This window comes from Strigops habroptila, chromosome 4 (assembly GCF_004027225.2).
Source record: "Strigops habroptila isolate Jane chromosome 4, bStrHab1.2.pri, whole genome shotgun sequence".
In the NCBI taxonomy this organism is placed as follows: Eukaryota; Metazoa; Chordata; class Aves; order Psittaciformes; family Psittacidae; genus Strigops; species Strigops habroptila.
Genome location: NC_046358.1, coordinates 55670413 through 55685184, shown reverse-complemented (window position 1 = coordinate 55685184; position 14772 = coordinate 55670413). Strand labels below are relative to the sequence as shown.

The following is a 14772-nucleotide window of genomic DNA, read 5'->3' as shown; positions in this document are numbered from 1 at the left end:
GCAGAGGAATTCAACACTGACTTCTTTGGCATTATGTAGGATTTACACAGGCAGAACAGACAGCTCAATCTAGGCTACTGTCTTTACCACTGTTAAGATGGACAAAGGTATCAAAATCCAAAATGGAGTGACAGTTGAAAAATACTAATTAAATCCAGGAAATAGGTCCTGTCTCAGTTTCACTTCTAAGTCACAGGCCCCTAGCAAAAAAGTAAGTACAACAATGAAATTAAACTCAATAAATCAATGAATTCAGACACAATCAATACATTTCGTCTTGATTTATATTACAATGAGTGCTGCTTACTGTATTGTAGTCAAATGGAAAGGATTTACTCAGTTATCAAAGGTGAAACACCAATGAACTATGATGAAATAAATGGAAAACTGTTTCCAAATGACACAAATCTCCATACTTCTTAAGACTGCTTATATTTGCTTCATACGGACACTAGGAGAGAACTGATTTCAGTACAGAACCACGTTCCTGGATGTAAGGCAGCTTAAGGAAGTCACCTATATGGGTGGATTTGTTTTGTTTTGTATAGCAGTATTTCTGTGGTTTTGACAGTGACAAATCATGAGACAGTAGAAAATGCATGTTACTGAAACTATTTCAGAGACTTTGGTAAAAATTCCCTTTTTTTGGAAACTAGACATGTTACATACTTTCCTCATTAGCACATGTAGGATGTTTCTGGATTTATGCTATGATATTTAAAGGGCAAGTGGCGTAGGTTTTAATGGGACAGACTCACTAACTAGCACAAACTTTTCACCATTATTAATAGTAACAAGAGTTTCATCCGTGTCAGATCTGAATCTTATTTCTTCTGAATCTTCTTTCTGAATAAAATAATCTGATGTTTTTTGAATAAAGTGGTAAAAAGTCTGATCTGAATCTTATTTCTTCTGGAACAACTTAACGGTAGTTAGTAGGGTTTATATAAAGAATTGATTTAGTACACTGTTCTACATTCCTAGATTTCCCGTTCATTGTAGGAAGTTAAAAATCAGGATCCTTTGGACTGATCAAAGGAAGACATTTTTTGTAAATCACAGAAAAGTAACCCAGGTGTCTCCTTTTCTAATTTTCAGTTTTAATAGTGGAAACTCTAAAGCTTTTGGAAATGGTATAAGATTACAGTAAATACATGATAGAGCTGCTTCATTACCTATAGCTGAAATGGATAATCTCATCCATTATAGAAAGAACAGTAACATTTTGCTGCTGAAAAGCTTATTAACATATTGTTTGTTTTTTCTTTTTACTTTTCCCAGCATTTGGCATCCTTAAGCGTTGTGGGCTTTTCCAACGGTTTAGAAATGGAACTACCTTCAATGAGGTTATCTAGCTCAGCTGATCCACAGATGCAAGCTGCAGCCGCTGAAACTCTTTGCCCATCCCCAAGCACCCTTGGTGATTGTGGTACTCCGCCAGAGTCAGTGCCCAGTTGCAGCTTGGTGTTGGGCAGAGCTCCAAGTGACCTGAGCCCTGCAGCTGCCGCTGGCCATGCACCAGGTGATGCACTCCAGGGCAGCACTAAGTGCAAGGTAGGAACTGCTTAAACTCCTCTACTGAAAGGGAATCCGCTTTCATTGATAGCACATATTTTTGTAGTCAGTCAAAGGCAGCTATTTCAGTAAGTGAAGTTTTCCCTATGTGGTATTTGAAGACTAATTACAAATTTTTTTTTTAAGATGGAAAGAAAACAAACAATAAAATGTGATTTTTTTTTTCTTTTTTTTTTTTTTTTCTTATTTTATTCCCCCCCCCGCCAAGCTGGAAAATGAAGACTCCAATATTGTAGATCATCCTCTAGAAAACAGCTTGGATACTGCTGGGCAAGATGTAGTTAATGAATTAACTCTTTCTATGCAAAAAGTGCTGGAAGAACCTATTAATCTTTCAATCAAAAAACGTCACCATTGCACTTCTTCTTCTGAACTGCACAGTAACACTTCTTTCCTGCCCATGAATGCCAGAATGAGAGAACTTAGAATCAAAGAAGGTACCAGGCTTTTCATTATTTCATTTAGGTTTTCAGTCTTTCTTTCTTTCTTAACACTGTGCATTGCAAGCATTGCAAAGCAGTATGCTTATTAATGTACTTACACATCAATATGCTTTTCCAACAAGTTTTGAATATTATCAGAGTACTTAATCCAATGGAAAAGCATGTTTGATCTCATTTGTGGAGGAAAAACATGGAAATGGTATGCCTTGAATTTGTAACATCCCTCATCTATGAACCAGAAATGGGTCTGTCTGTGTGAAGTACCTGTAGTATTAGTTCTCACAGAAGCACTCCTGTTAATGAAACCTGCAGTTATGACTACTGAAGAGCTGGTTTGAAGAGTCCAAATTCAATTAAAAAACCCCAAACTTCTGAAATGTTATGTGCTTTCTGCTAAGTCCTTCACATCAGCGGCATAGCAAATTTTTGTTAGGTTCATATATTGCACAGTATGTGCTTTTGCTTGGCTGTGTCTGCTGTGGAACATTCCCTTCAGCCAAGGCCTATTTCTCCAGCCTTAATGGAGAATTAGACCTTAACTCTTTTCATGGGCAAATTGCCAGCATCCTTGTGCTATACTGGAAAGTCTCCTTCCTGCAAACTCAAAAAGTCAATGGGACTATTCATGCAAGCAGGGGATTGCAGGATCAAGCTGTTATCCTGTGACTTATGCCAATATTTGGCTGCTTTTCTCTGTGAAAGATGAATTAATATTTCTATCTCTCTGCTGTATTTTTATTCAGAGAATTCTAATTAGTACAAAGGAGGTCTAGCTCAGTGAGCCAAGGAAATGTATTTGTCTTCTCTTACATGTACTATGCCACATTGTGACAATTATGCCACAATCATTTGTGTGAGTTGTAAGAATCAGACGCACCCCTAAAAAACCGTGCCTCAGCCAGGCTTAAGCCTCTCTGAGAGGAGCAGCTTTGTAGTGTCTGGTTTGGGCCTTGTGACACTAAACACAGAAAGCAGCCGCAACATGCAGAATCTCACTATCTATAACAGATGCTCCAAATCTGCAATGTGCAAAGCACAGGTCCTGTTGTGCAAGAGGATGGAAAGACTTGAGCGTTGAATTCAATGCTGCTCCCTTTTCGCAAGGAAGGATCAGGAGTGAGCAATTCCCATCCTGCGCTTGCTGTTTAAAGGCATGCATCGAGGGGAGACCTGAGGAGATAGAGTCACCATATGCAGTGTGCATATGGGAGAAAGATGAACTCTGTTACAAATGCAATGTTATCTTTGCTGGTGGCTCTCTGTAGGACTTACTGGCTTCAGCAGTGCTGTGCTGCCAAACCTCACTGCTTCTGGTATATACCTCCAATGACTCATTCTTTTCTAATATAAAATCTAAATGTTTAAGTTTAATTTACAACAAAACACTTCTTATCCCAGCCCCAAGAGATGTGGTAAAAATTGTACATTTCATCATTTTCCCTCTGACAGCTACTTTTCTTCTAATCGTGATTTGCGTAAACACCATCTCCTCCCCTTCTCTTTCCTAGACTAAACAAATCTGATAACTTCAGTCTCTCATTATGGGTCAGAGCTGTGATTTTTTTAAAACCGCCTCATTCCAGTTGCACTCTTTTGGGTTCTCTGCAATTAAGGAGTGCTGCCCACAGACAAACGCAGTGCTGCAGCTGAGGCCTCTGGGGTGCCATGTGGAGACAGGGTATCAGCTCACTGTGTTTTACATTCGTCACTGCTGGTGATACGCTGCAGGATGGCATTTGACTTTGTGCAGCAGCAGCACTATATGGTCAACTCACATGTAGTGAACAGTCCACAGTGACCCATAGTTCCTTCTACAGAACAATTCGCTAGTCAGTTATTTTCCTGTGTGATTACATTCATCTGATCCTTCATAAGCATAATACTTAGGTATCTTGATTAAGTCTTACTGATTTAGGAGATTTTTCTTCTCTGATATATCAAGATAATTTTTTTTTTTTAATCATAAACATTCTCCACAGTGTTTGCAACCCCTCTAGTTTGGTGTTTTCCACAAATTTTATAGGTACTGTTTTTCATGAGCCAAGTTGCTGATGGAAATGTTGATTAATATTAGGAACCCAGCACCATTGGAACATTCTCTGGTTTGACAGCGTGTAGTGAGAGCTGCTCCTTCAGCTCAGCGTGCAGTCACTCTTTAGTAATTCCTGCCAGAGCCATGGCTACCACCTTTCACCTCCACAACAATCACAAGTGAATAACACTGAACAAGTGATGGGAAATGCACCTTTCCTTGTCAATCTTGATTCTATTGTGTTTCTTGTGGCTGAGAACAGCAGACCATCTTAGAGGTACATTGCTTTCAAGCCGTGGGTTAGGTACAATTGACCCAAGCTAGGTTTTCTTTAAAAGGCATGTTTTCCTGGCACTCACTTATTTCCAGATAGCCATGATATTTGGTTTGTTTTCTTGTTAGTATAGTCTAGCCAAACTAATTCCTAGCAAAAGAAAGAGTTACTATGAAATTTGTCAGTGGACTGGTATTTACGAGGGCATCCACTGGGGCCTTCATCTCTTACTCATCCCATCTTTCCAAAGTTGTTTTGTTACTCTTGTGTCTAGTATCAGTCAAGAGCTACAGTTACTTGCATGATTATACAACAGATAGTTTTCAATTCATATGTTTATATATTATATATGGTGGAGGACAGAAAGTAATCATACAGAGTAGCTTTCGTGCCTCGGTGGCAGATGGGAGACACAACTTCCTTCGTGTTTTCTAATAACTAGAATTATCCAGAACCTTCTTAGCATGGAACAAGAGACTGCAGAGACTTCTTGAACCTTGGCAGTTCAGACCTCAGTAGGTCTGTTTTTCTCGAGAAGGCTGTTTAGCAAAGAGGATTGCTTATCTTGTTCCATATATATGGGTGAATGCAGAGTGGCTGTGTACATATAGTATTCCCTGAGAATGTAACCATTTTGACAAAATATTTTGGAAAGACTCCTCATATTCAGTATGGAAGCTATGGTTAAAAGCAAAGAGAAAGTCAAAGACTGTATCCCAGAACAGAAATTAGCGTACACATTTTCTATACATATAGATGAAATGATTCCATAATTCACTTATGATATCGCATTAAACACCAGTCAGAAGTACATGAATATTGAAGTACTTTCTACCCTAATCTGACTCTGGTATTATAAATATTTTATTCATTTTCTTATCTTCTGTTCCAGATTCCAATAACTGTGAAAAGGAACATTTTGAAATGGGTATGAAAAGCAATCAGAATGTCAGGTAACAGAGTCTTTTTTTATACAAAAGCCCTGGCCATGAAATTTTATGTGTATATTTAGAAAATTTGTCATACTTAATGGTAACAGAGAACTTAAAAGAATGCAAGATTCCTTACAGATAATAATTCTGAAAGTTGAAAAGTATTCTCTTAAACTTGAGAATATCAATTTAAAAGAAGTGGTGAGTTCATGTATTTCTCTTATTCTGTGCAATTTTCCAGAATGAATAAATCTTTCCAACTTGTCTCACTTGAACAATTAGAAACTGTTTAGCCCAAATTAAACCTAAAAGAATATAATGGGCTCAGGATTAACATGATTTCAACAATTTTATAAAATTCTGTTTCCAGCTACTACTGTAATGTTATTTTAAAGGAAAGTTGATGATGTACTGTGTTGCTGCTTGAAGCCAGCCATGCTGAAAAGTATCAAGTATGACTAAAATTGAAATAATTAAAAGAACAATATATGGAGCAGCGCAAAATTTTAACCCAGAACTTAGTAATGTATTTACACATATGATTAATCTAAAGCGATAGCATTCACATTTCTTAAAGAATTGGTATGTGAAAAAACATCCAGATTTTCAGCATTTGGCCAGAATCACAGTTACAAAGGAAAAGGAGAACAACAGTGCATGAAAAATGTTGAAAATTAGTAGGGAACAGAATTTTGTGGAATATGAGTGAGTTTAACCATGCATCGTTTTGATTGTAGACCTTGCTCTAAGGAGCAGAAAATCCCCTATGTGCGACTGGAACGTTTGAAAATATGTACCTCAGAAGTGGGGGACCTCCCAGTGTTTAAGCTCCAGCCAAAGGGCAATGAGCAGGAGGGCGATTTGCTGCTGATAATTGAATGTGGGACCCAATCTTCAAGTATGGCTATAAAGGTAGTGGAATTTCCCTGAGGTTTCACCTACTTTCTCTCCTTTATCCCACTGGCTTGTACCCACAGTTTCTGAAAGTTATCATACACTTAAGTATGTTGATTCATTTTACCCTCAGACACTTCTGTGATGGGTTAAAGTAATAAGGAATGCAGCTTTTAGTTTGCTGTGTAGCTCCCTGATACTTCCATTTCTGAGCAGCCTGTCTCTGGGATTGGATAGCTGTAGTGTTTTTATATTCTCGCAAACAACCTGGCTGTACTGCCTAGTTACAAATACAGGATAAATAGCTTAAAACTGACCTGAATGCTTATTTGAGATTCCAGAAATCACAGTGTAATAGATTCTTAAAAGCTTTATATTCTATTGCTTCACTGGATTCTTGAGTGTGAATTTCTTTCCGCAGAAGGAAATGGGAATTTCTGGTGAGAACAAAAAACTATACTCATATTTTTAGAGCTGTTTACTGTGAAATTTACAAATAAGATTGTAAAGTATCCTGTTACTACTATCTGTGGTATGAAATCTGTTCAGTGCTCTCACAGTGCTATTACATTGTGTAATGTGGAGAGAATGACTTGACCAAGGTGACCTGGATAGCCAGTGGCAGACATTGAGCTTAGCGTGGGCATGCTGAACCCCAGTGCCCTCTCCTGTAGAGTTCACCACAGGGAACCCATTTTGTATGCAGATAACTGCTGCTGTTGTATGCTTATATATGAAAATTGTCTGATCCCAGATTTTTCTTCCTTCCAGATAAATAAACATAGTCCACCTGAAGGAATGAAATCCAAAGAGGAGAACTCAGAGGACAGAAAATTTCTCATAGCCCAGGCTGCAGGACAGATACAATCTCTTTCTGTAGATACTCCATCTGTTGATCAGCAGCTCAGCAATGGCATCTCCACCACAAAAAAAGCTCCAGTTTCTCAGGAAGCCAATGCAATTGAAAATGAGGATTTCTGTGCTGTGTGTCTTAATGGAGGAGAACTATTGTGCTGTGATCATTGCCCTAAGGTCTTCCATCTCTCCTGCCATGTTCCAGCCCTGCTCAGCTTTCCAGTGTGAGTATGTATGACATTATGCTAATGTGCTCGGTTTCTGCTCACTGCCTTGGAGCAGAATATATCCTCAGGGATGTATGCGTCACCCTTACACAACAGCAAGGGCTGCATCTCTCTCTTGCCTTTCTTGCAAAGGAAAGAATGGTCTTGCTAGGAACTAGATGAATTATTAACAAGAAGTGTTTCCAGCCATGTATGCCCTTTCTGCAGTTAGCTGGCCACTGCAACAAAGGAGGTGACAGACCTGAGCTTTTAAACATTCTTACAACTTATTGGAGAAAAATAAAATCCTAATGCACGTGTAAAGTCTGTGGTGTAGACTTCATCTCTTCTCTGCAAGAACAGTGACTAGCACAAGGAAAGGGCAATCAGTGAGTTCATATTTGGTTTTCTGGCCAGTTTTATGGGAAATTTAGGGTTATTTGGAATTTTGTGGAAAAATGTTTAGGGCATTGGTTTCCCTAAGACATACATTCCCTGGCAGCTTGTCACAGATGAATTGTATGCAACATGGAGCTAGAATTAGGTACTCGTCTACATACCAAAATGTAAAAGTGAGGCTGAATGAAGTGTGTTACTGGTGAGGTGTAATTCTGAATTCTGTTAGAAATTGTTACCAGGTAGGACAAGAGACTACTTCATTTGTGCCAAGCCTAAGCTGAGAAAAATATGTTGTAAGGGATCAGTTTGGAGAGCCTATTTTTTTCTTTCTATTAAGAAAGCAGGAATTTCTATCTCTTTTCTCTAATAGCTAAGTCATTATTAAACCACTAGTTTCAAAACAATGTGAAAACCAAGTTTTTCTTTTAAAATAAACTTCCTAGGCAAAGTTAAATTTCAATGAAGTAAATTAACCCCCTTAACTAAAGTTCTTTATTCATAGTTCCTTAATATACCTTCACCTATAGCTGATACTGCAGAAGTTTCATTGCTGCATTCATGAAATTCTTCAAGAGGTTTCTGAAAATGGACCTACTAGGAAGGACACTTATGCCCATGGTGAATTATGTCTGTTTTGTTTGGGAACCTGTGTACTAGCACTCATTATGACCTTTTCTGATAATGTTGGTTTCTTAGATAAATATGTTAATTATAATATCGATTGATAATAAATATATAAATTTTCATATGTATCTGATTTTGTCTTATGAACCGACTGTTGCCTATTTTTTCTTAATATTTTTCAAAAGAAACAGAACTTGGATCAATGCAGCTGCACACACCGCTGCTGGTACATGATTTCAAACACCATTTTGTCTCTGTGTCAGAAAAAGTGCAATGAGTAGAATCTGAAATTTTTACACTTCTAAATAGATTCAAATCTCTTGAAGAACATCTGGTACAATGGGTTTCAGATTGCCTGCTATTGTAATACTAGTTAAAGATGAGACTTTTTTACAAAAACTGTGATTCTTGAGGTTTGTTTTTGACAAGGTTGCTGACAAAATTTGACACAAGTTTTTGTTTTCTTGTTTTGCAGTGGAGAATGGGTGTGCACGCTTTGCCGTAATCCAGTGAAGCCGGAGGTAGAATATGACTGTGAAAACACTCGCTACAGCCACAGCAATAATGCTCAATATGGCCTTGATGACTGTGACCAGAAGGTGGGAATAACTATATATTGTACTATTTAGAAAAGGACATAGTGTCTCAGCATGAGATTTTGCCTGTTCGTTGGAAAGATAACTCTTTTGACTTTGTTGCTACTTGAATGTTTCAGAGAGTAGTAAATACAACAATTGCATTGTTAGTATTCAGCTATATCACTCTCTTCTACCTAGACATTGCTGTTCAATTTTAAAATGAATGACATGTTATAGAAAGATGAAGCAGGCAGATCTGGAATTCCTTTCTCCTTCGAACAGGGAAGTCGCACTTAGCAGCAGAGCAAGCTTCCTTGAGTCACCTTTACCTGGCTTTCTGCCACTGAATCTTTTTCATTTAAGACTTGGCACTTTCTCAGATGTCTGCTTAGGCCAGTTGCAATGACATTTTTTGATGTAGACACTTCTTGGCTTTCAGTTGGATTGAATTCTTCATATGGTCTTCATATGTACCATTAATCCCCTTGAAGAGGACATTTAGGCCTTGGTAACTCAGTCTAGATGAAAACTTATCTCTTTACATCCCTATTACCAGTTTCCTCTACCAAATCTTCCATGAAAAATTGCCTTCCTTAATGTCCACTTTGTTCTTGGAAGCCACAAGTTCCAAACAAAGGTCCTGTGTCTATTGTTGACAGCTGGAGAGGCAGGCTAAGTCCACACAGCTGAGTGCAGATTTTGAGCACAATTGAAACTTGGAATAAGGCACTAGTCTTGCCTGAACACCATACATAAATACAACAGCAATGGTTCTTAGAGCACTTGGGCCCCTTGGAAAGGCCTCTGAGCACAGCCACAACACTGCTCAAATTCATCCATGCTGTTTCCAGATCTGAGCTACTCTGTCCTTAAAGAGCTGGATATAAATTCTCGACATTGATGTGATCCCTGTTTCTATTGGATTGGGTACAACTGGCCAGGAATAGTTGGGATCTGGGTCTTGATTAGTGAGGTTCTATTTAGAAAATGGAGCCGATTAGAAATTCCACTGCTTGTGAGCAAACATGGCTTATGTATAGGCAGTGCAATTTTTTTTTTTTTTGCATTAGTGGGAAAAAAATAAGACTAGTGTAAGTATTTTACAAGCTAACAATGGTTAAGTGGAACTTTTCATACATTACTACCAACTACATGACTTAACATCCATTTGTATAAATGGATACGAACAGTGTGAAATATTTTCTATTTAACTGTTCCCACACTGTTGCTGCTGTTCTTCTAGTCAAGAGCCAAGGGATAGCTCTGGAGTGCAGGAAGGAAGTAGCGAGAGCACTGAATTCCTAAGAGTTTCCAGGATATTTACATGCATACAAAATTTTTTACATGTTTAACTTCTGGCATTTCTTGACTATCCTCTCTTTAAGAACTATAAAAATGCTATGAGGCAAAATGTCCCCCAGGTTAGAATGAAGCATGCCATTTTGCATCAGAAATGCACAGATGGCACGAAAACTCCCCTTGTTGTTATAATGATTGATTAACTGAGGACAAGAACGAAACTCACTTGTTTTGAATTAAAAAGCATTTCAAATTCTGCTTTTACAGAAGTGTGAAAAGCTGGTGCTTTCCCTGTTCTGCAGTAATATGAGCCTCCCATTTCATGAACCTGTCAGCCCCTTGGTAAGTACTGCACAAACATGGGTCGGAGGGAATCCAAAAGATGCTCTGGCACACCTCTCAAGTTTCTCCTTTGTCTTCTTGAAAGATATTAATTAGATTTTTTTCTGAACACTATTGATTCCTGTGGAGGGGTAGGTGTTTCCCTTTTGCAAGTGCTTTGAAGATGTCAGGTGAGAGTAAGTAAATGCTGGCCAGTGTTCTCAGGCCATGTTTGGGTGCCAATTTAAGATGCTGGTAGGTATCATATATACTAAAGGTATATGAGGGGTTCCTCATTGATTAAGAAAGTTGACTTGCTGCATACATGGAGAATATTGCACTGCCATAAGAGAGGTCTGCTTTAGAAATAAATCTGGACTTGCTTTTTTCTGGTATTTTGCACAAAGGTGGCAATGTGATTGTGTTCAGGGGAAGACTGCTGTTTCACCCATGTACTCAACATTTACAAAATTAACTGCCTATTTTAAGGAAGGTGTAGATTCATACTATTGTAACAATAGAGCACAATGTGAAAAAAGTTGAAGAAGGAAAATGAGAGATGAAAAAAAAGGTTTATGTGAAGTAATAGTCCAAATAACAATAGAAAAAACATTCCATCTAATACAGCTTGCAATGAAATTATGGAACACTTTACCTAACAAGAAGGTTTTGACCCAGAAAGATTTAAGGAGTGGGATATCCTCGTAGCTAGTGCCCATTGAAGACTTTCATTGAACTTTAAAAAGAGTGCATAGTTGCGTATTTTTAGTCACCGTTGGCAGACTCCTTTCCACCATATCAGCTGCCAGTATCTCAGCACATTATTATCTCTGCACAAGCATTTTATAACTGCTTGGGGGAAATGTTAGCTAATTGTCAATGTTACATATATTATTGACTAAGGTTACATTTATACATTTATATCTGGGGGTAAACTTTAGAAAGTGCAAATAGAGTAGTCACTGAAGTGTGCTATATTCAAAATCAATCTTGCAAGCAAATATGTTTTTAATCAAACCAAAAAGCACCCAGGAAGATGATGTGCAAGTATAGGCACCAAAAGACTAGAGCTTTCTTCCTTGATGCAAGGAATCCTCTGCAGTGACTTCATCCAAATGTGTATAGGAGTGACTGGAAAGGAAATGTTTTAATTAAAAAGGTTACATACCTGTGTTTTATTCCCATTGCAGGCTCGGCATTATTACCAGATCATAAAAAGGCCAATGGATTTGTCAATCATACGAAACAAGCTGCAAAAAAAGGACAAGTCCCACTATTCTGCACCTGAGGAACTTGTGACTGACGTGCGTCTTATGTTTTGGAACTGTGCAAAGTTCAATTATGTAGGTTTCTAATATGGATGGGTGGAGGCATATAAACCAGAGGGTTGCTCTTTCAAGCTGTCATGGTGTTGTAACTGATATCAGATATGGGTTTAGGATAAACAGAAGTATTAATCAGTTTTACTCTTTGGAAATGATCTAAATTTTTGTTTTTAATGACAGAAGTGGAGATATGTATGGATCTGAGAACTTGAGATACATATGGATCTAAAATTAGAGAGGGACGTGTTAGCAGACAACTGTTTGGAATGATGCTGCATTTACTGTGAAAAGCCAGTCACAGCCAGGAAAATAGCTAGGGAAAATTCAGGTGCATAGGAATTTCTATGCAATGATGACTGCTATTCTTTCTAGTTCACTGCACATCTCTTTTCTTCTTAGAGGAGCAGAAATGTGTTCCTTAATAGCAGCATCTGGTTTTTACTTACATTGTAAATGCAGTGGGACTAATGGGCTGTAGAAAGCGCACAGGAGGCTAATGGAGATGTAGCAGACACAACCAAGGCAAGGCATTATGGTAGGTTAGTTGTTTGGTTTTGATCCTTGCTGATTTCTGTATGTGTGGTAACACTGAATGGTTATTTATTCTCTTGCAGCCAGATTCAGAGGTTGCTGAGGCTGGACGATGCCTAAATGTATTCTTTGAGGGCAAACTGAAGGAGGTTTATCCAGATAGACATTTTCCTTCAATGCAACAAGACGACTCTGATTCTGAAGAGGTGGAGAGCCAGGAAAACAAAATGCTACCCCAAGATTTTCAGTGGCCATCATACGGACAGGAGTGCATTCAGCCTAAAAGGAGACGACGCCATGCTGTAAGATTGCAAAAGCAAAAGCATTTGGTTGCTAAGTGGCCACCCTGCTAATTCTGTTTACAGCTACTGATGGGAAGTTTTGACAGGGCTGTGTGGAAAACTGTCAAGCTTCTATCACAGACGTGATCGGTTCTACAATTTCATGTCAAGATCCTTTGAGTGAAATAAAGTGTCAGTTGTGTATAAATGTGTGAGCATGAACAAATGAAGTCTCTCAGGCCACACAGTTATGTTACTACCAGAAAACTCTGTCAAGATTTTTAAAAAGACTAAGCCCTCTAGCTATTCACTGTTTGTTTCCTTTGTACACAGGAAAGTGAAAAAAAAAATAAAAGAATGATGTTTCAGCCAGCTAACAGCCTTCCTCAGGTATGACCTCCTCAAGATATGAGATTTGCTATGAGGAATCCAGCAGCATAACTGACAGAGTTAAGGTGTGTGGGAGGAAAGCAAAGCATTCGGGCTGTTTATTTAAACTCTCCTAATCTGCTGACCATATGCCTTATTTCTAGATTTTGTGGATACATAACAGATCCAAAGTGTTTGAATCTGTCAATATTTAATCTGATAAACCATGTATATGTTTTGCAGTGTTTACACTGAAGTACTAATGTTTTGGTGATAGGTAATGATGATTAATAATGAAAGTAACATGCTAATAATATCTAATACTGCAGAACTGTTTTATAACCTGTTCAGCATGACATCTCTATTTTATAGAGCACAGGTAACCATGTAATAATTTTGCAACCTCAGTGTGAATGTTGGCCATGTTTTGTGATAAATACAATGTGTAGTCATAAAACCAGTATGTTGTCTTACTCGATTTTTCTGGGAGCTTGACTGCTCAAGGCCTATGGCATACGGTCTAATGTAGTTATCTGATTAGCTGTTTCTTTTGAAGCAGAGCATTTTCAGTAAATCACAAAATAACAAGTCTAATACTAGGGCTTTGTGTGAACTGTTTCTGAGCACATACTGGATCCTCTGTTTACAAGGAATGATTCTTCCAGTATCTAATTCATGCTTGGCAAAGCAGTGTGGGATTTCTTGGGTCTCAAAGGTAGCGTTTTTATACAACCCAAGCCATTTGGTTTTCTTTAAAGCAGATATTGGAATGCAGTAAATTAACTATGAAGCAAATTACATGGTTATAGAAGTGCCTATAAACTAACATCTTATATTCCTGATTTTGTTTTTCCTTATTTCTTGTAGTTGTGATTACCAACAGTGCTAGAAGATGATGATAATGTTTATATGTCCAAGTTGTTTGTTTTTGGGTTTGGTTTTTTTTCCTTTTTTCCTAAATTCCACAATGTATTCCCAGAACACCATCAAGGGCTGGAAGAGCAATTTCAGAGTTCACTTGAAGAAATTGTAAAGTCTGTAATTGTAAAGTCTGCAGGGTGGGGTAGGTAACAAAACATCACACCTAATCAGAGAGTGATAGTTTGCAAGCTGTTTCCCACCTCTACCAGAAGTAGTGGCCAATGCTTTCTTTGTGTGTCTGAGGGGCATCTTCCTCCTTAGAGCACTTCCCAAGAGGGTAAAGCTGGGCTGTGGTGTGGCTCTGAGATGAAGGATTGTTGCAGGTCTCAAAAGAGTTAAAGTTCATTTTAATTGGGTTCCTGTAAATAAAGATGATATTTTCAGCATAGTTTATATGGGCTATTTGGTCTGGTAACCATGTATGTTATTTTAGATAACACTTTAAAGGTTTATATATGAAATAATAAGATGTGAATGTTATATTCTACTATCTCTGTGACTTACTGTTTGCCATTAACTTGGTAGTGAGCTAATGCTTTCTTTTCTTTGAAGAAATGAAAATCTGGATATTATAAGCTGACTGGAAAACTGTGAGATGAAGGAACAGCCTTTAAGTTTTCTATACGTGAATTCCTATGTGTTTGCTTTCTGTCAAACTCATTCTCAAAACAGTAAGTGTCTTGGCACAGGGAAATGAGTGCAAGTTTATAACTGAATTAATCACCCTTATCTGTGCTACAGGTATCACCTTTCTCAGTTGGTAATTAATTCCTCCACCAAAGACCTGTCTTTTACCATTAATAGCACAAAAATTACATGCTGTATAGCCTTCATCCAGGGACAGAGGTAGAAATAGGAGAGACTGTTGATGACTTCCTTTTTTCCTGGAAGAGCAGAGTTAACAAGAGCCTGC

At 38.1% G+C, this 14772-nt stretch overlaps 1 protein-coding gene across 2 annotated transcripts in view; it reads left to right on the top strand.

Annotated features, from left to right (window-relative positions):
* TRIM66 (tripartite motif containing 66) overlaps positions 1-13300 on the top strand; it is a 46423-nt gene extending 33123 nt beyond the window's left edge. For both annotated transcript variants that reach the window (XM_030483956.1, XM_030483955.1), the window contains 10 exons: positions 1282-1554; positions 1784-2012; positions 5217-5277; positions 5994-6168; positions 6922-7229; positions 8710-8833; positions 10379-10453; positions 11623-11775; positions 12372-12590; positions 12903-13300. In XM_030483956.1, the coding sequence (XP_030339816.1) occupies positions 1282-1554; positions 1784-2012; positions 5217-5277; positions 5994-6168; positions 6922-7229; positions 8710-8833; positions 10379-10453; positions 11623-11775; positions 12372-12590; positions 12903-12965 (1680 nt within the window). In that variant the 3' untranslated portion in view covers positions 12966-13300. The remainder of the gene's footprint in view (positions 1-1281; positions 1555-1783; positions 2013-5216; positions 5278-5993; positions 6169-6921; positions 7230-8709; positions 8834-10378; positions 10454-11622; positions 11776-12371; positions 12591-12902) is intronic.
* Positions 13301-14772: the final 1472 nt, after the last annotated feature.